The sequence below is a fragment of the Pristis pectinata genome, chromosome 13, assembly GCF_009764475.1.
Source record: "Pristis pectinata isolate sPriPec2 chromosome 13, sPriPec2.1.pri, whole genome shotgun sequence".
In the NCBI taxonomy this organism is placed as follows: Eukaryota; Metazoa; Chordata; class Chondrichthyes; order Rhinopristiformes; family Pristidae; genus Pristis; species Pristis pectinata.
This window is the reverse complement of record NC_067417.1, coordinates 21,966,465-21,986,062: the sequence shown is the minus strand read 5'-3', so window position 1 is coordinate 21,986,062 and position 19,598 is coordinate 21,966,465. Positions and strand designations below refer to the sequence as shown.

At 41.7% G+C, this 19,598-nt stretch overlaps 1 protein-coding gene across 2 annotated transcripts; it reads left to right on the top strand.

The window, feature by feature from the left end:
- Positions 1–3,036: 3,036 nt before the first annotated feature.
- On the top strand, positions 3,037–17,527 carry cdt1 (chromatin licensing and DNA replication factor 1). 2 transcript variants are annotated; one of them, XM_052028093.1, is made up of 10 exons: positions 3,833–3,976; positions 6,808–6,893; positions 7,113–7,333; positions 7,461–7,655; positions 8,122–8,267; positions 10,133–10,236; positions 12,606–12,794; positions 14,179–14,331; positions 14,484–14,685; positions 16,781–17,527. In XM_052028093.1, exons 2-10 carry the CDS (start codon positions 6,819–6,821, stop codon positions 16,942–16,944), a joined length of 1,449 nt encoding a protein of 482 aa, XP_051884053.1. In that variant the 5' UTR covers positions 3,833–3,976; positions 6,808–6,818; the 3' UTR covers positions 16,945–17,527. The 2 variants fall into 2 exon arrangements, with proteins under 2 accessions (XP_051884052.1, XP_051884053.1); XM_052028092.1 differs by lacking the exon at positions 6,808–6,893 and having other exon boundaries at positions 3,037–3,976.
- The last annotated feature ends 2,071 nt before the right edge of the window (positions 17,528–19,598 follow it).

The following is a 19,598-nucleotide window of genomic DNA, read 5'->3' as shown; positions in this document are numbered from 1 at the left end:
ATGAGGACATCAAAGCTGTAAGAAAACAATTTATTGAACAGCATTCATTGTGAGAAAATATGTTTAGAGAGGACTCAAAGAAACAAGGGGCAGGTAAATGTCATTCATGAAGTTGTGACCATAATTGACCCTGTTGGTAAATGTTATATTAGAGATAGAGAGGTTTTCTGAATCAGAATCAGGTTTATTATCACTGACATATGTCGTGAAATTTATTGTTCTGCAGCAGCAGTACAGTGCAAGACATAAAAACATAAAAATTACAGTAAGTTATAAAAATAAGTAAATAGTGCAAAAGAGGAATAATGAGGTAGTGTTCATGGGTTCATGGACAGTTCAGAGATATGATGGCAGAGGGGAAGAAGCTGTTCCTGAAATGTTGAGTGTGGGTCTTCAGGCTCCTGTACCTCCTCCCTGATGGTAGTAATGTGAAGAGGACCTTAATGGTGGATGCCGCCTTCTTGAGGCACTACTTCTTTAAGATGTCCTCAATGATGGGGAGGGTTGTGCCCATGATGGAGCTGGCTGGTCTACAACCCTCCACAGCCTCTTTTGATCCTGCACATTGGAGCCTCCATACCAGGCGGTGATGCAACCAGTCAGAATGCTCTCCACTGTACATCTGTAGAAATTTGCAAGGGTCTTTGGTGACATACCAAATCTCCTCAAACTCCAAATGAAGTATAGCCGCTGGCGTACCTTCTTCGTGATTGCATCAATGTGTTGGGCCCAAGATAGATCCTCTGAAATGTTGACACCAGGAACTTGAAGCTACTCACCCTTTCCACCGCTGACCCCTGGTGTGTGTTCTCCCAACTTCCCCTTCCTGAAGTCCACAATCAATTCCTTGGACTTGCTGACAAGATGGTGGGATCCCTTGGATATGGATGGGAAAATTTGTGAAGGAAAAGAAATGAACATAATAGAAATTAAAGAATGTATCTCCAACCTATGGTGCATTTAAAAAAGAATGAAGTTTTTTTAAATAAATGAACAAAGGAGCCAGGAGGGGCAATTGATGTTGACAGATGCAGCTGAACATGGAAATGTCATTAAGGTAAACTATTAATATAAGGGTAAGTGAACAAAAAGTTACAGCCGAGATCCATGATACTTGGGTGATAAATATTATATAATGTATAACCAAGAATACAGCAACAAAAAAAAATGAGAAAAAGTTGTTAGGAATGTTTATATTTAGGACGTCTATATATTTAGGAATGTAAATAGATCAGAAAGACAGCATAATGGAATGTAGTAGAGCTTGATTCATTATTGCAGCTCATGCTCATACAATGGAGTTTTTTTGTGAAAAGAATACAGGAGGTTCACTGATAGGATGGAAAGCAGGAGTAATTAAGTTATAAAAGGAATGATGGTGCATGATAAAAGAGGGTGGTAATGGTCCAAATAAGAAACAAAAGATGGATCCAAAGGAGGTGCAAATTGGTTATGCAGAATAGCAGAGAGAGCAGGAAGCATGAAAAATCTGGCAGAGAGAGCTTTCATGACCCTGCAATGTGGGAGAAAAATCTTGGATAGACAGCAAGGTTACATGGAGAAATATCAATCAAAGCAGCAGCCCACATTTCCTCCTTTCCCTATTACTCTGGTGCAGCCATCCTCTCTTGCCTGCTCCCCTGGGAAATGGTTCAAATGGTTGTGATCTTAAACATACATAAACTTACCAATAGTAGGCCATTTCACCCTTTGAGTCTGCTCCACTATTCATGAAGGAATTGGCTCATCTTTAGCTTAATGTCATTATCCCTATGCCCCTTGATTCCTTTAATATTTCTGAAATTTATTAATCTGTTTTCTATCAATTCAACGACTGAGCCTCCACAGCCCTTTGGAGTAGAGAATTTCAAAGATTCACCACCCCCGATCAAGGACATTGAGATACACCCCACTACGGTGGTATCATCTGCAAACTTGTGGATGGAGATAGAGCAGAATCTGGCCACACAGTTATGAGTGTTTAGGGAATAGTGTAGGGGGCTGAGGACATAGGCTTGTGGAGCACCACTGTTGAGAATAATCATGGTGGAGGTATTGCTGCCTATCCTTACTGATTGCAGTCTGTTGGTCAGGAAGTCACGGATCCAGTTGCAGAGTCCCAGGTCTAGGAGTTTGGTGATGAGTTTGCTTTGAATTATAATATTGAAGGTGGAGCTGTAATCAATAAACAATAGTCTAACATAGGTGCCTTTACTGTCCAGATGCTCTAGAGATGAGTGCAGGGCCACGGGCATAGTGTCTGCCATAGACCTGTTTCAGAATCAGGTTATCACTGACATATGTTGTGAAATATGTTTCGGTGGTAGACAAATTGCAGCGGGTCGAGGTTGTCTGGGAGGCTGGAGTTAATGTGTGCCATGAGCAGTCCCTCAAAGCACTTCACGATGGTGGGTATTAGAGCCACCGGGCAGTAGTCATTAAGACAATAACGTATTGGTTGCAATTATTTTGCATGAAATTCTTTCTTTTTGTATCTCTGCATTTCTCAGTGAACTCACATATATTTTAGGAAGTAAACTTCTGTTAAAAACAATGTGTATGTTTATATTCCGAAGCTTTATGAGAGCTAACAAAAGTATGTCCAGTTGCAAAAATATATCCAAATATACTGCTAACCGCAATTATGAATTTAACAAATTCTCTATAATTAATAGAAAGGGGAAGAAGTTACTGAGATAAGTTAAAAACATCAACATATCTGAAATATATCAGCAAAAACACAAAACTAGCAACTCCTTGAGGCTCACGGCAGATAAAAAAAACTCGCTCTGCGAACTCATTTGGCGCCAGAGGAAGACGGTACCATTCCACGTGTAGCGAAAGAATTATAGTACACTGTGTTCTGGTTCCCAGTAATAAATCGACAAAAGCGTTGTCACGTCCTTAAACCAGGGATGTTTCTCGTTCACGTTTGACTTTATCTGCCATTTTTTATACTTTCTAAAAAAAAAAGCACATGCAGTCTTTTTTTCTGATGTCGTCGGCAATGAGGCGGACTGGAGTGAAATGGAATAATCTGCGGGGGTCACGTGCTCATTTAGCGCGAAAGTTTGGAGTCGCTCTCGACCGCGAGAAGTGGCGCCGGCTCGGGGCTGCTGCAGATAGAACGTTCACCGGGAGGGAAAGTAACAACATTCTAGTTTGGAACTCTCAGCTCGCAACGTTCCATTCTCCAGCGACCACCCGCCCCGGCCGCGGTTAAATTGCCCGCCCTGCACCCACAGTGCGGGGACAAATTTTTAAGCATAGCTGGAGTGTGTTTCTGCTGCAGTAGCAGCTCGATTTGCGGCTGCTTCGTTTTCAGTCTGGTGCTATGGCACAGATCAAACTCACAGACTATTTCCCCCAGACTAAAAAAGCGAAGAGAGACGCGCTTTCTGTGAAATGCAGGAAGGTAGAAACTGGAAGTGGCACCATTGCCGGGACTGGGTCGCTTGCAAAGGAACGTCGGCAATCGCGAAGGAAAGTGTTGGCAAAGCAACCGATCATAACGCAAACTTGGGTTTCAAGCAGGGAAAGCTCGCCTCCTGCACCAGCCAAAGCGCCTGTCGTTCCGGAAGTCGTTAAATCGGTGCTCTCAAACCGGCAGGAAGTTTGCGCGACTCCCAAACAGGAGGCAGATAAGAGAGTCTCCACGTTTGAGTATCTTGTGACTCCATCAAAAGATGACAAAATACCCACCGAGTTTGGTTTGGGATCGGCCGTTTTGGGGCCTGGTGGCGATGGGGGAATTGGGCAGCAGACCAGCACGGCGAAGAAACGCTATCGCTCTGATTCGATCGATGAACCTGAGCCACAGCCAGCGGTAGAGCCGGGTTCGCAGGGCCCGCAACGTGTACCATCTGCCCGGAGGTGCCTGGTGCTACAACCACAAGAAGCAGAGAACCGGCTTCAACAAAACACCAAGGCTGAGGAAACGGTACCGCTGCCACATGCGGAGACTTCCGAGGCCACGGTAAGGTTGTGCTTTGGCCAGGAGAGGTAAAACATGTATCAAGGCCTCGGGACATCCCAAAACACTTGGAGGAAACAAGCTATTTTTGAATTAATTGCAGTTTAGGAAAAAAACAGAAAGAAAAATTGGCTTCTGCGATTTGTGTCCTTGCATTTATAATGACACAGAAAGAAGACATTCGGCCCATCTGGTTCATGCCGGTTCCCAGTGGAATAATCCCATTATTCCCATTCCTCGTATTTCCTTGTACCGTACAATCTTTTTTTATATAGAACATAGACGAGTACAGCACAGGAACAAGCCCTTCGGCCCACGATGTCTGTGCCGAGCATGATGCCAATTTAAATTAAACGGACACAAGAGACTGCAGATGCTGGAATCTGGAGCAACAAACTATCTGCTGGAGGAACTCAGCAGGCCGAGCAGCATCTGTGGAATTGTCGACGGTTCGGGTTGAAAACCTCCAGGGTTCCTCCAGCACATTGTTGCTCCAGATTCCAGCGTCTGCAATCTCTTGTCTCCCATACTCATTACCCTGACTGTTGAAGGCCAGCATGTCAAATGCTTTCTTCACCACCCTGTCTACCTGTGATGCCACTTTCGGGGAACTATGTACTTGTACTTCTAGATCCCACTGTTCTACAACACTCCCCAGGGCCCTACCATTCACTGTACAAGTCCTACCCTGGTTTGACTTCCCAAAATGCAACACCTTGCACTTACCCGAATTGAATGTCATTTGCCATTCCACTGCCCACTTGCCAAGCTGAGTCCCCCTGTAATTTTTGATAACCATATTCATTGTCTCGGATACCACCTATTTTAGTGTCATCTGCAAACTTACTCGCTATGCCTTGTACAATCTCATCCAGATCAGTTATGTAAATGGTGAACAACAATGGCCCCAGCACCGATCTCTGTGACACATCACTAGTCACAGAACTCCAGTCTGAAAAACAACCTTCTACCATCACCCTCTGTTTCTCATCATCAAACCAATTATGTATCCACTTAGCTAACTCTCCCTGAATCCCATGCAATCTTACCTTTCAGCCTTCCATGCGGGACCCTGTCAAAGGCCATGCTGAAGTCCACGTAGACAACATCCACCTCCCTGCTCTCATCAATCCTTCCAGCCTCCTCAAAGAAAAGCTCTCAACAGATCTTCCCACAGCACAAAGCTGGGCCGACCTTCCCCAACCATCCCAGCCCTTCCAAGTGCTGGTAGATCCTGTCCCCAAGAATCCCCTCCAGCAACACTAGCTACCCACTTGTTGTTTGGGACCCACCCGTGGCCAAAGATGATGCAAACATCTCTGCAAGGGCGTCTGCAGTTTCCTCCCTAGCTTCCCACAAGGTCCGAGGATGCACTTGGTCAGGCCATGAGGATCCATCCGCCTCAATGTGCCGCAAGACCACCTACACCCCATCCTCGGCAATTTGTACATGGTCCAAGACATCACAACTCACTTGTCTCAATTCCCCGGCTTCTACTATCCCCTCCGAAGCAAAAATAGATGAGAAACCCTAATGAAATAGCTTGCCCATCGTTCTTAAATTTTGCTGTTTATAGTATGCATCATCCTAATCCTAGCAGTTTGAGCCACCCATCCATTTGCCAGTGAGCATTGATTGTGGTGAATATTATGTGTTTAGGAATTGCAGCGCAACTTTTGTTGGCCTTTCACTCAGTGGTTTGGACGGTCTCGGGTCTACTTTGTGAAACATTGGTCAGTGGTTCAGATTTAACTTTGAACAATTCTGAAATTAGTAAAAGAAGTTCCTGTTTTACACTGGAATGTTTATCAAGGAGTTTCAGTATATTGCTATTCATTAACCTAACTTTCCAACTGTCCTTTGGTATAGATCTTGTGACCATTTTTCTTCCATATTGTCAGTCTGATAAGTGGTCATTTTTGGAGAATCAGTGAATTCTTTTCATCATATGGTAACACTTTCTAATTGTGTATGTAATTTGGAAGTAGTTGGTCTGTTTAATCTTGTTCATTTTGTAATTATTGATAGAGCATAGTTAAGACTCCACGCTTATTAAACTGTTGACTTTCAATGCTCAAGAAGTTATTTGTTATTTAAACTTTGTTAAAAATTCACATAGTATATGCAGTGTTGAGCTCTGATGCATGCAGAGTGCCTAATTGGAAGATTTTGCTATTTCCATCCTTCTTGTCAACTTAAAACATGTTTGATTTCTAACTTTTCCTAGCTCCAATGAAATGTCATCAGTTTGACTCTGATTCCCTCTACTGTTAAATATTTCCAACACTTCTGGCTTTTATTTCAGTTTTCTTGCTTGAAAACATGTACCACTGGGCTCAAGAACAACTTTTATCTCATTGTTATAAGGCTCTTGAATGGACCTCTACGATAAAGATGAACTCTTGATCTCTCAATCTACCATTTCATGGCCCTTGCACCTTATTGTCTGCCTGCACAGCACTTTCTGTAACTGTAACACTATATTCTGCATTCTGTTATTGCTTTTTCTTTTGTACTACCTCGATGTGCTTGTATTTGGAGTGATCTGTCTGGATGCCATGCAAAACAAAGCTTTTTGCTCTATCTCAGTACATGTAATAATAATAAACCAATTACCAGTTTTACAACAGCATAATTTCTGTGCTTAACTGTCTGTGTGTGCCCATCAGAGCTTGCTCTCTGATTTGCCTATCATGATGAAAACTTGCTGTTCTTCATGCAACATCCAGATCTGGTCTAATTACTGTTACTAGGGATGTAGCTGAAGCTGGTGATACTGATGCACATTGCTCCTTCACCCCCCCCCACCCCCCCCCCCCCCCCACCTCCTTTAGGATGCATCTGCATGCAAGGCAACAACTTTGAGGAAGGGATTTCCAAATTTCCAAAATTGCAAGATTCCACCAAGAGAAGCCAGCAGGTAAGAAATATGAACACAAACCTTCAATTTGTGGCCTGTTGTGTTTGAGGCACCTGGCCTTGTTGTTCTAAGATTCTGGTGCAGTGTCAATGTGATCTGCTGAATTAATGATTGATTATGGAAAGACCAACTGATTAATAATTTAGAGTCAGGTTTTTAAACTGAATATTGAAGGAATTTGTGATGAAAACACTTGTCCTTCAATGTGTGTGTCTGTAGGTGGACGCAGCACCTGGAAAGGAGGGTCTTCTGGCTTTAAAAAGCCGGTTACAAAGAATTCAGAAGCTTGGCCAAACAGCTAATTTATTTGCACCTTCTGATTTGAGTACTGATACCAAGAGTCGCCTGAAACGGGTTCAGGAACTAGAATTGAAGGTACGAGAAAATAAAGACCGAGAAAGGACAGCTGAGCAGGAGGAAAAATCAAGTGAGGAAGAAAGGTGAGGAGAAAACAAGTTTTAAAAACCTGAGTAGAGCAACATAAAAATACAAAACTACAAGCATATTAAAGGTCTTTAGTTGATGAATAGTTGAACAAAGCAGTCTTCATAATTCATTTCCTTCTAGGGTGAAGACACCAGCGTACCAGCGTTTCCACAATTTGGCACAGGATGTCCCACCGGGCTTGACCTTGCCTTTCAAATACAAGGTGTTGGCAGAGATGTTCCGTAGCATGGACACTGTTGTGAGCATGTTGTTCAATCGCTCCGAGATCGTTACCTTTGCCAAGGTGAAACAGGGTGTTCAAGACATGTTGCGGAAGTGAGTATGAGCCTTAGTAGGCAGGCAGTATGAATTCTGGTGACCTGTTGAAGAGTAGCTACTTTAGTCCTTAGCCATCACAAACTATTGATTGAAAAGAAATTACTCGCAGAGCTGCTATTCTTCGTGACAAGAAATATTTTATTTAAAGATCACTTTCATTCTCAATTTATAGTGTCGAATAAATTACTTTTGAAAATAAATTACCTACTTTCCAAAACTTGCCATTTGGAAGCTTTGTAGCTACTAAGTTGATATCTGGCAACAATTTCTGAAAATTTTAGATTAAGTACTTAAAAATGAACTGAAGGAAACGTTGAAACTTTGTTCAGATGTGAGCTGTTTAAGATGAATCTTTCATTGTGTTGGTGTGACAATTTTGCAGCAATATGACAAAATTAATGTTGTTGAAATAATTGGTGGTTATTATATTCCACGAGCAGTTAATCTTGAAATATCTTTGTAGACAGTTTGAACGGCGAAATATTGGACAAATTAAGACAGTTTACCCATCAGCGTACAAGTACCGGCAGGAGAAGGGAATCCCAACATGGAGTGACTCTGTGAAGAAGTCCAGCTACCAGCTCACCATCGATCCGGTGTTTGAAGGAGGTAAATGCTCCTCTCAGTGCTACGGGTGTGATTTGTGTTGGGCATTGTCAGTGAAGAGATTGGTTACTTAGCTTCTGTAACTTCAGAAATAATGCCTTTTTAATTTAAAAACAAATCTAGTCTGTGTACTGTCCTGTTCTCTAGATCCCAGGTGAGATAAGGAAATCAACCTGAATCAAGGCAGCAGCTGATTCAGTCCTGCGATCTTGGGATTGGTTTGGTGCTTCAGCCACCTGGTAACACTTCCTAGCTCCTAGCACCTCTAGAGCTCTGCTCTGGAATGTGCTGGTGCCCTACGGAAGAGGGAAATGAGAAGGATGCATGATTATCTTGATTAGAAATAACTGAAACTAGTACTTTTGACTGTCGCAGGTTCAGTGCTTTCCCCTTTTCTCCTCTTAAAATGTAATTGATCCACGTGGTCCAGAATATCCCAGAACTGAATCGCAATTTGGATTTGTATGAATCTGGTCTGGGTGGTTGTCAGGATGTGATGTACACATTAACCTCAGTTTATTGAGGCTAGGCACCTTAAATGGATGAGGGTGACCCATCTGAAAGTTAGTGATGGTTCCTGAAAACTAGACACTTTGTATGGATAGAATGGGTTTGATTGTATTATGTCCTGCACCACTCCTGTTGAACATAGAACAGTACAGCACATGAACAGGCTCTTTGGCCCACAATGTTGTGCCAAGCTTAATAAGCTAATTCTTCAGTATTTCATCAGGAAGAGCAGAGGTCTCTATTTTTTTAATTGGTTACAAAGTTCAGTCATAGATCTATACAGCACGGAAACACAGCCCCTGGCCCAACTGGTATGTGCCAACCAAGTTGCCCAACTGAGCAGGTCCCATTTGCCTGCACTTGGTGACAGATATTCTCCCAGAGTAGTCACTGCCCAGATTGTAGCCTTTTTGGTGGAGAATGTCAAGGATGTTCAGCCGTGCAAGAAATTTCTCCTTGCTTTGGTCCTAACTAACGAGCCGTTTACCTTTAAGGTATACCCCTTTTCTAGACTCACCAATCAAGAGAAAAAGCCTCTCAGCAATTACCCTGCCAAGTCATCTCAATCTTGCATTACATAGAAATATAGAAAATGGGAGCTGGGGTAGGCTGTTACCCCTTAACCCTGCTTCACCACTCAATACAATTGCAACTGATCCTCCAGTTTCAAAACCATTTTCCCACACTCTCCCCACAGCCCTTCATTTCTTTTGCATCCACAAACTTATCTCTCCTTAGAACTCTTTAGCAACTTGCCCTTTGTAGAGAATTCCACAGATTCACCATTCTCTGAGTGAAGTTTTTCTTCATCTCAGTTCTAGATTTTTCCCACTGTTTCCTGAGATGGTTATCGTTGTTCTAGCAAACATCTTCCCCATATCCAGTCTGTCTCAACCTGTCAAAATTCTGTAAGTTTCAATTGGATCTCCTCTCATTCCACACCCCCAAAGATTATCAATCCTGCCTACTCTATCTTTCCTGGGATACTCTTACCATGAAATCCATCTAGTGAATGTTTACTACCCCACTATATGGTACAATGATGGACACCGCTGGTTCTATTATGTGGTGTTTTATACACTTTCTCTGAATTTTAGCTTAATAACTCTTCAAAAAAATGGTTATTTAATAAAGGAATAGTTTGTTTTTCTAGCTTTTGTTTTAAATCACTGCCCCAGCTTATATTTTCCGGTCACATAGTGGTGTGAGCTCATTGTTGATTGTAGTTTGTTCCTCCAGTTCCTTTTTTAGTTGCTCTTCTACCAATGGTCACATTCTTACTGTTTACAGGGGGAGGGCTGAAGGAGATCTTTTTTAAAAAGTTTCATTTTTAAATGCTATTTTCCTTTTCTTCTAAGAGGAGAATTCTGAAGGCCACCCACAACTAACAGCCACTCGCTTGCTTCTGCGCCGTCGCATTTTCAGTCGAAACCTTACAAACATGGTGAAGCAACACCATAAGGTAAGCCGTGTTTGTCTTCAAGCTGACCATGTGGTTACCTGGCAGCTTTATACTCGGGCATCAAAGACCTGTGTTGCAAGCACACTGGTGTCATTGCTAGTTTCTGCCATCTTTAGTCTGTCCAAGGGCAGTTTGTTTTAATCCTGGAAGCCATACTCTTTGATGCCTGCTGGTCATTAGGGCCACAGTCACAGTGATGGTCGTAAATGCTATTTTGGGGTGGGTGGGGGGGGGGGGGGGGTGGCTGAATACATCGGCATTAGATTGTACTTTTTAAAAGAGCAGATTAAGATTTAGCAAAGTTCTTAACCTTCATTTAAGAAGTTTCATGAAGCAAATGTTGGACGGCTCATGGTATGATTTAGGATTGGTTTGAATCTAACAGTAGAATTTATTTGTATAATCTTTTTTCAAACTTTATTTACTTTGGTGCAACAGACAATCTGCTGGAGGAGTTCTGGCTCCATGGTTCCCATTTTCACCTCCATTATCAGAGTCCAGTACTGTTAGCCCTTTGAGTTCCTGCTTATTTGCCTCATTTTCTCTCTCTTTTTTGTCTGCCTCCATCTATCATCCACCTGCCACTGTCTCTGAACTCCCTGCTCCCCTCCCCTACCTGCCGCAACCCGCCTGTCATCTTGCACCCGTCCTCAGTCCACCAATCACCTCGGGCTCCTGTCTCACCGCTTCCTGTCGTGTTTGAGCCCACCATGTTTGTGCTGCCAGTGGGGAACTGTCTAGCATAATCCCGTTGTATTTCTCTTGATTTTCTGGTTTGCCACTCTCCACGTGCTTTTTAAAGCAGTGACTTGTTTCTGCCTCTGCCATCCTTTCAGGCAGTGAGAATATCACCTGTAACTCTCTCCTAATCCTTGAATCAATTACTTCAAATTTATGCTCTTGCTTATGAACCTATCTGCCAAACAATTAAAGCAGTAAATTCACCCCATTTAAGTTTGAGGCAGTGCTGATCTCTGTGTGTGAGAGAGAGAGCGAGCGAGCGTTCAGTCACCTCACTGACATTCAGCCCCCACAATTAATCTAAAGAGGTTCACCGTTGACCAGAAACTTGACGAGCCACATGCTATGCCTCCAAAAGTGAGTTACAGGTTGGATGTTCTGCAAGTCTGACCCACCAACAGGCTCCCTGAAGTCTGTCTACTGTCTACAAGCCACAAGTCAAGAGTGTGATGGGTACTTTGTCCCCATAGCTTGAACGTTTGAAGTTTCCTGTGATCTTGAATAAAACTCCCCTCTTGGTGGGCACCCGATCCTCTAAACATTAATTCCTTTTTACCAGTGGCACACAATGCTTGCCATGTGTATGCTGCAGCAACTCCCCCTGTCACCTCCAGCAGTGCTTACAGGCTCCTGATTTGACTATCTCAATGCAAGAAGAGAATGGATGTGTGAAAACACCGCTGCTTCCATCTCCTTTACCACCCTGACTTGGAAATACACCAGTGTTCCTTCATCACAGCTTGATCAAAATCCTGGAATGCCGAGTGTAATTGCACTGCAGGTGTGCCTTCAACATGGGGGTTGCAGTGTGTTCAAGAATGTAGAAACTCAAATATTTTGTGTTGGTATTCCAGTACAGTGCCAAGGGTGTGCTGCATTGTTGGAAGTGCCATCTTTCAGATGAAGTATTAAGTGGATGCCTTGTTTGTGCTCCTAAATACATGTCAAAGGTTCTGTGCCGTTGATGGGATTGGTCTTGGTTTAATGATGTGGAAGCATGATGTGAATGAATTGGCTACAATATTGCTTCTACTAAAGCAGTAACTACATGTTTTATGAAGACTTCATTGGCTGTAAAATGTTTTGTTTTCCTTTCTGCTCTTACTTTTCCCTTGTGCTCTTAACACTTTCTCTTTTGCACTTGCTTGCAAGCTCTCTGAAGCAGAAGGGGTGGATGATAAAAGCTGGCCTTGCCAGTGGTGCTCACAGCCCATAATCTAGGAATGGTGCAGTTGAGGCTCCGTGGGATATACACATTTGTCCATGTCTTTCAATTTCACATGCTTAAGAATTTCTGCTTTAGTTTACCAGTGAGCAATACTTGTAGATGATTGCTGTGCTTTTTTTTGTGCTAATAATTTCCCTAAATAGTTTTGAACTGAGTGTTAACTCCACTGAGGTCTGGTGGGAGAGAGGTGTTTATCATCTCCAGCACATTCCTGTTCCATGTGGCAGTGCATCAACAGTTCATACTTTGCAAACTCCAGGATGTAGGGATAACATTTTATGAAGACCATTAGTGTTTCGAGGGCTGTGATTATTTGGAAGATTGTTTGACAAAAATGTGAATCTTGACAAACTTTTTAAAAGCTAGTGTGGTAATAACTTTTTATTCTTTTTCCTAATAGGTATTTTTGGCTTCTCTTAACCCTCCGATGTATGTTCCTGATAACAAGCTAACACGATGGCACCCACGTTTTAATGTGGATGAAGTTCCAGACATTGTTGCTGCTGAACTTCCCCAGCCTCCAGATTTTGAAAAGCTAACAACTGCTCAAGAAGTACTGGATAAAGCTCGCAGCATGATGACACCAAAGGTAAGGTACTGATACACCACCATCTAATGTTTTCAAAAACCCACCCTGTGGATTGTTTGGGTTGGCAAGAGTGAGGTCTTTGTGGAGGGTCATACAAGGGAAAGACTTCCTCAAGGTGCCTAAGTATGGTGTGAACATACAACAGTACAGCACTGGACAGGCCATTCAGCCCACCATGTTCTGCTGATCTTGATGCCAATTTATACTAAATGTCCTCTTTCTGTGTATCATCCCTATCCCTCCATTCCCTTCATATTCATGTGTCTATCTAAAAGTCTGCCTCCACTACAACCCTGGAAACCCATTCCAGGCACCTACCACTTTCTGCATAAAAACTTGCCCTTCACATCACCTTTAAATTCCCTCCCACCCCCACTAACCTTAAACGCACGTTCTCTGTTGTTTGACATTTCTACCCCTGGGAATAGATTCTTACTGTCTCCCCTATCTATGCCTCTCATAATTTTAAAAACCTCTATCAGGTTTCCCCTCAACCTCCAATGCTCTAGGAAGAACAACCCAAGTTTGTCCAACCTTTCCTTATAGCTCATACCCTCTAATCCAGGCAACATCCTGGTAAACCTATTTTGAACCCTTTCCACAGCCTTCACATCCTTACTATAATGAGGTGACCAGAACTGCACACAATACTCCAAGTGCGGTCTGACTAAAGTTTTATATAGCTGCAGCATGACTTTCTTACTCTTATACGCAACACCCCTACCAATGAAGGCAAGCATGGCATATGCCACCTCATCTACTTGTGTCACCACTTTCAGTGAACTATGGACTTGGACCCCAAGATCCCTGTGTACCTCAATGCTATTAAGGGGCTTACCATTAACTGTATACTTTGTCCTTTCATTTGATCTCCCAAAGTGCAACACCTCACACTTGCCTGGATTAAACTCCATCTGCCACTTCTCTGCCCATATCTGTAACCAATCTATATTCTGCCGTATTCTTTGATAATGCTTTTCACTGTCCGCAACTCCTCCAATCTTGGTGTCACCTGTAAACTTGCAAATCCACCCATCTACACTTCCATCCAAGTCATTGATATATATCACAAACAGAGGTCCCGGCACTGATCCTTGCAGAACACCACTGGTCATGGACCTCCAGCCAGAATAACAGCCCTCCACCCCTACTCTCGGTCTTCAATGGGCAAATCAATTCCAAATCCAAACTTGCAATTCACCCTGGATCCCATGCATCTTTATCTACTGAATCAACCTATCACGAGGGACCTTATCAAATGCCTTACTAAAGTCCATGTAGATGATGTCCACTGCCTTATCCTCATCAAGTACCAGTGTGGTTCCTCTTTTCTATAAATGTACTAGGCTAAATTTTGTCCTTGTGAATATTTTTGTATTTTTAGATGGAGAAAGCACTTGCCAACATGGCCCTCAAATCTGTAGAAACTGCCATGGCAGCTACCATTGAACGAAAGGAGCTAAATGTTCTGAGCCCACATCCAAGTCCTGGTCCTTCTGATGCACTGAAAGGGGTTTCGCAGAGTCTGCTCGACAGGGTGAGGGTGAAATTCTGATATATGATCCCATATTTACATCTGTCCTTTGATTTAGCTTAGAATTTCTAATTCATTTTGTTCAATGTATCAGGGTACCATTTTGCTATGATGCATATCATAAGCATAAGCACTGATGTCTAACTCTTGTACAGATCCGTACCAAAGAAGCTCAAAAAATTCAGGCTGCCATGACAAGGAATCCTGCACAGACTGAGCGTCTTCATATGATGATGAGACTTCCTGAGATAACAAGAATTTTGCGCAATGTTTTCGTGTCAGAGAAGAAACCAGCTTTGAATATTACAGTGGCAAGCAACAGAGTGGTTGACAGCTATCGATCTGCAATGCCCTTGGGTAAATTAGTAAAGAATTATTTAAAATGCTAATAAATTACAAGATAAAGCATTTAGCTATTTGGGGTATCATATTTAGCAATGTTGAAAGTTTTGAAATCAATCAATTTTGGAGAAAAAGTGCAGGGGTGATGGGTGAACAGAACTTAATGCGAATTACAACACTAGCCTCCTGCTCTCTTGCTTTTGATGATGTCAGCTAGGGACCAGGGGAGTTGGGTGGTCAGCAGGGTCAAAATTGATCCTTGTGGGTTAGGACGAACTTGAGGGAATGTGGAATTGTAAATTCTAAAGAGGGCCTTTTAACGGTTTGGTCTGTGAGTTGAAAAAAGTGAGGGAAACAGCAGGCTCACTAAATTAGAAGGTCTGAATTTTACTGGATAAATCCTTGCCAACAAGTGCAGGAACTCAGGGAAACTTGGGAGAGTAGTTTAAGAGGACTACTTATAGTAGAGGAAAAAAAGCCAGTTATCTTTGTATTTCAGGATAGACCTGGCCCAGAGTTTAGTTTTGATGCACAAAAGCAAGGTGTGCCTGTGGCTAATGGTGCGGCCAGATTTGGCAGTGAATAGCCAGAAGTTCTGTCACATTCAGTCCCTTGGTCTACGGGAAGTGGAGATGAAGACTTGCTGGGGGAGGCAACCAGGGCAAGTGATAGTAATGGAGACTGGGGCATCAAACATGGTTTGGTGGAGCAGACGGATGATCCAAAATATAACAGTGATGAGGAGAATGCAAAGTCTAGACCACAGCAGATGTAAGTGAATTGAGGGAGAGCTTTTACCAAGGACAACCACTAAAAGAAATTAGTTGGGAAGGTGAAGGAATGGTTCAGTGTAGAAAATGGATATAAACTGAAGGTAGATTTGGGACTTGAGCAATTTTGCTTCAACAAATAGCGATGAGTGTAAAGAATAGACTTTCTGGAAGAATTCTGGGAAACAAATAGATTCTGCAATGAGACAATTTTAGGATACAACTATATTCTGAAGTGTTGGGCATACTTGAGTCATTGTTTTAAGATTTTGCTGTCTATATATTAAATAGATTTCAGAGTCATAGTAGAACAGCACAGAAATAGGCCCTTTGGCCCAGCTAGTCCATGCTGACCTGGTCTTCTGCCTAGCCCCATCTACCTGCACCCGGACCATATCCGTCCAAACCCCTCCCATCCATGTACCTATCCAAACTTCTCTCAAATGTTACAATTGAACCTGTATCTACCACTTCCGCTGGCAGCTCATTTCCAAATTCTCGCCACCCTCTGAGTGAAGAAGTTTCCCCTCAGATTCCCCTTAAATATTTTGTCTCAAACCTACGTCCTCTAGTTCTAGTCCCATCCAACCTGAGGGGGAAAAGCCTGCATGCAGTCACCCTATCTGTAGCCCGCATAATTTTGTATACCTCTATAAGATTTCCCCTCATTCTCCTGTGCTCCAGGGAATAAAGTCCTTACCTATTCAACGTTTCCCTATAACTCAGGTCCTCAAGTCCCGGCAACATCCTTGTAAATTTTTTCTGCACTCTTTCAGGCTTATTGATATCTTTCCTTTAGGTAGGTGACCAGAATTGCACACAATACTCCAAATTTGGCCTCACTGATGTCTTGTACACCTTCAACATAACATCCCAACTCCTGCACTCAGTGCCCTGATCTATGAAGGCCAAAGTGCCAAAGGCTCTCTATGACCCCATCTATCTGTGATGCCACCTTCAAGGAACTATGAATCTGTATTCACAGGTCCCTTTGTTCTACTGCAGACCTCAGAGCCGTGCCATTCACTGTGTAAGTCTTACCCTGGTTTGTCCTCCCAAAGTGTAACACCTCACACTTATCTGCATTAAATTCCATCAGCCAGTTTTCAGCCCATTTACTTGGCTGGTCAAAATCACACTGTAAGCTTTCATAGCCTTCCTTACTGTCCACTGCACCCCCAATCTTAGTGTCATCTGCAAATTTGCTGATCCAGTTTACCACATTATCATCTAAATCATTAATATTTTTTAAGAATAAATGTTCAATCTGAAGGGTCACCTTCTCATTATTCTGTAAGATCGGAGTAAGCTGATACATTAAATGCCTTTTTAAATTTCAGGTGATATGGAAAAACATCTGCGGTTACTGGCTGACATTGTTCCTGACTGGCTGACTATCCATACGATCAGGAAGGATGTGTACCTGAAGTTGAACAAGAATGTGGAGTTGAACATGGTTGTGGAGAAAATTGCAAAAAAGATAAAGGAAGAGGAAAAAGCATGATTTTTTAAAATGTTTTTAAACACAAGTTCTGCACAGAACCTGAACACCAAATGTAAAAATGTGAATTGTGTATCTGTATATTGGATGATGGGAAACAAATGGATACTGGAGTGAGATAGCTTACAGATTTTACAGATCAATATTTTTCCTGGAAAGTTTTCTTGACAATTATTTATAAGGCCATAGTCTGAAGTGTTTTTTTAAAAATTGAATATTATTTGTCAAATTAAAGGTGAGGAAATCATTCAGCTTGCAATACAGTTTCAAAGAAGAAGACTATCTTTTGTGTAATGTTCGTGTCTTCCAGCAGCAGTAGTTTTTCTGTTTGGTTTCAAACAGTATATTAAATTGTTCAATAATCTGCTTTGAAAATCTGTTGGAAATCATTCATAAATGTTAAGCTGAAAATTAGATATTTGTGTGAATGGGTGTTGGGGGAAGGGAATGATTTTAAGGAATGACTTGATTAAACGTTTCACTTCTGTGACTGATTTTTATTTCAAATGTATAAACCAGTTAACATTTTACAAAATTGTAAATTCTCTGCCAGCTTGAAATAAATAGACACAAGACTGTTAACAAATTCAGGTTCCAAGCTTAAATCATGCTTTTGCAAATGTGCTGCTGCTTGTATTTCTGCCATTGTGATGGTAGCCATTAACAATATTAGACCTTTGACAGGTTTTCTAGAACCTTATCATTGGTTACTTCAACCATTATACAGTTTAACTGTTATATATAGACCACAATATAATTGCCCACTCAGCCAGAACACCCATGTAATCATCATTGCTGTACTCCAGCATGCACTCCTGAAGATTCTGCTTGAGTCATACACAATAGCTTCCCTGTGACATTCTCTGGCTTATCAGTGCGTGCTGTCTGTAGATTAATTAGACTAATAAAACTTGAATGATATACCCAAGAATGTAATTAGAATGTAAATCTTTGGAGAAAAGGTCAGATTATGTTCTTTAAGGTTAGGAATGATTAATATTTCTTCCTTCAATTTGTTATTTGTGGTTCTATTCTTAGTTTCCCAGTGATGTTTGCAGGCTTGTTATACTGGAGAGCTTGGATGGAAGTAAGTATCCAAAAGAGAACTAAGTTAAACATTGTAGCTATTCCTGAGTTAAAGTAGCAAAACTGTCCTAACAAGACTGAAACTTGAGGTTGAGGTTAAGCTTAAGCTTAGCTGGAATAGAGATGGCTCAGGAAGTAATCTTCCCCTGTAGAGCAGCAACAGCTAGTACAGTTGATTACATTCAATGTACAAAAAGGTGGAAAGGTGATGTTACATCTCTCGTGCTTGGTTGGTGAAGAGGACCATCTATTCCAGCTGCTGAAAGGATATTTTGTATGGCAACAAAGTGTGAAAAGTTGAGAGAGAAGAATTGGGGGGGGGGGCGGGTTCTGATTATGGCCTGGATCAGGCTTTTGACATCCGCTTGACTGAAGTTACTCAATGCTGTCCAAGGCCTTCACACTTGTAAAAGTCTGGTGCCTACTAATTGGACAGAATACTTAGCATTCTGAGGCCAAGCTAGTGAAAGTTTTACCCGGCTTAACCTTTCTGTTTTTGTACATGATGCTACTATAAAGAACATTCAAAAATATTCTACCACCTTCAGGGATTTGTGTGTCTACTTCTACTGATGCAGAAATAGTTACCTAATCATACCACTTTAAACATTGTTCTGGTTAGAAAGATATATAAAATATTTGGCCAGTTCTCTGATACTAATGTAAAGAACCTATTTTCTTTTGTGATCATAGTTTATTTTTTTGTACTGCAATATATATGGGGATGGTGGATTTGAGGGATCCTGTTTTTTTAAAAAAGGCTTTGAAGATCCCAATTTTAAAAATGAGTCAATAAGGACTCTGATTTTTAGGATATCCTAGAGTGCAATTACTACAATTGCAGTCAAAAACAACTGATTAATTGTCAACATGTTGAAGAAGTTTGGCTCAGACACCAGATAAGCTTTATAGAGTGATGTGGATCTCTCATACATTAATAAGCAGGTAGACAGGGTCTTGATTGAACTTTTCCATGACAAGCAGCATGTCTGAGTGTTCCCTCAACCTTCCTTTGAAGTGTCAGCATGAATTATCTGTTCTTGACTAGAAAGGCATTTGAATACTAGCCACATGCCCAAAGGGTTACAAATTAAACTGAGTTAATAATTTGTAAAGGATGTGGAGAGTGGTTTCAAGGCCACTTTTCTTCCCCATTCCTCTTTGTCTTAAGTTGACGAATGCACCCTAACAATCTGGTATTGAAACTTGCCTAGATCTGCCGGTAAGGCAGTATTTATTTGACAAGTCAAATGGAGATTAGACTTGCAAGGGTGTTCCGTAGGACACTGATGAGCTGGTGGTTTACAGTTCAAATTTTTTTTTGGTTATTTGGGAATTGCCTTGGAATTTGAAATCAGTCTCCTGTAACATGTTTTAGCATCTATAAAATAGCAAAACAGTGACTGGCAACAAAAAAAAATTGCCATTGAGCCATTCAGGACATTACCACAGATGAAAAACCACAGATGAGTTTTATGGAGTGCCTTAAAATGTGCAAAAGTCTCTGCAAGTTACAAGGCTGGAAGAAGACAGGTATATAATGGAAGAACTGAAAAACTAAGAACTAAAAA

Coding starts and splice junctions, on each gene's coding strand:
- cdt1 (XM_052028092.1), top strand. CDS start 3,335: ATGGCACAGATCAAACTCACAGACTATTTCCCCCAGACTAAAAAAGCG. Junction 14,332..14,483: donor CGCAGAGTCTGCTCGACAGG/GTGAGGGTGAAA, acceptor ACTCTTGTACAG/ATCCGTACCAAAGAAGCTCA. Junction 14,686..16,780: donor TCGATCTGCAATGCCCTTGG/GTAAATTAGTAA, acceptor TTTAAATTTCAG/GTGATATGGAAAAACATCTG.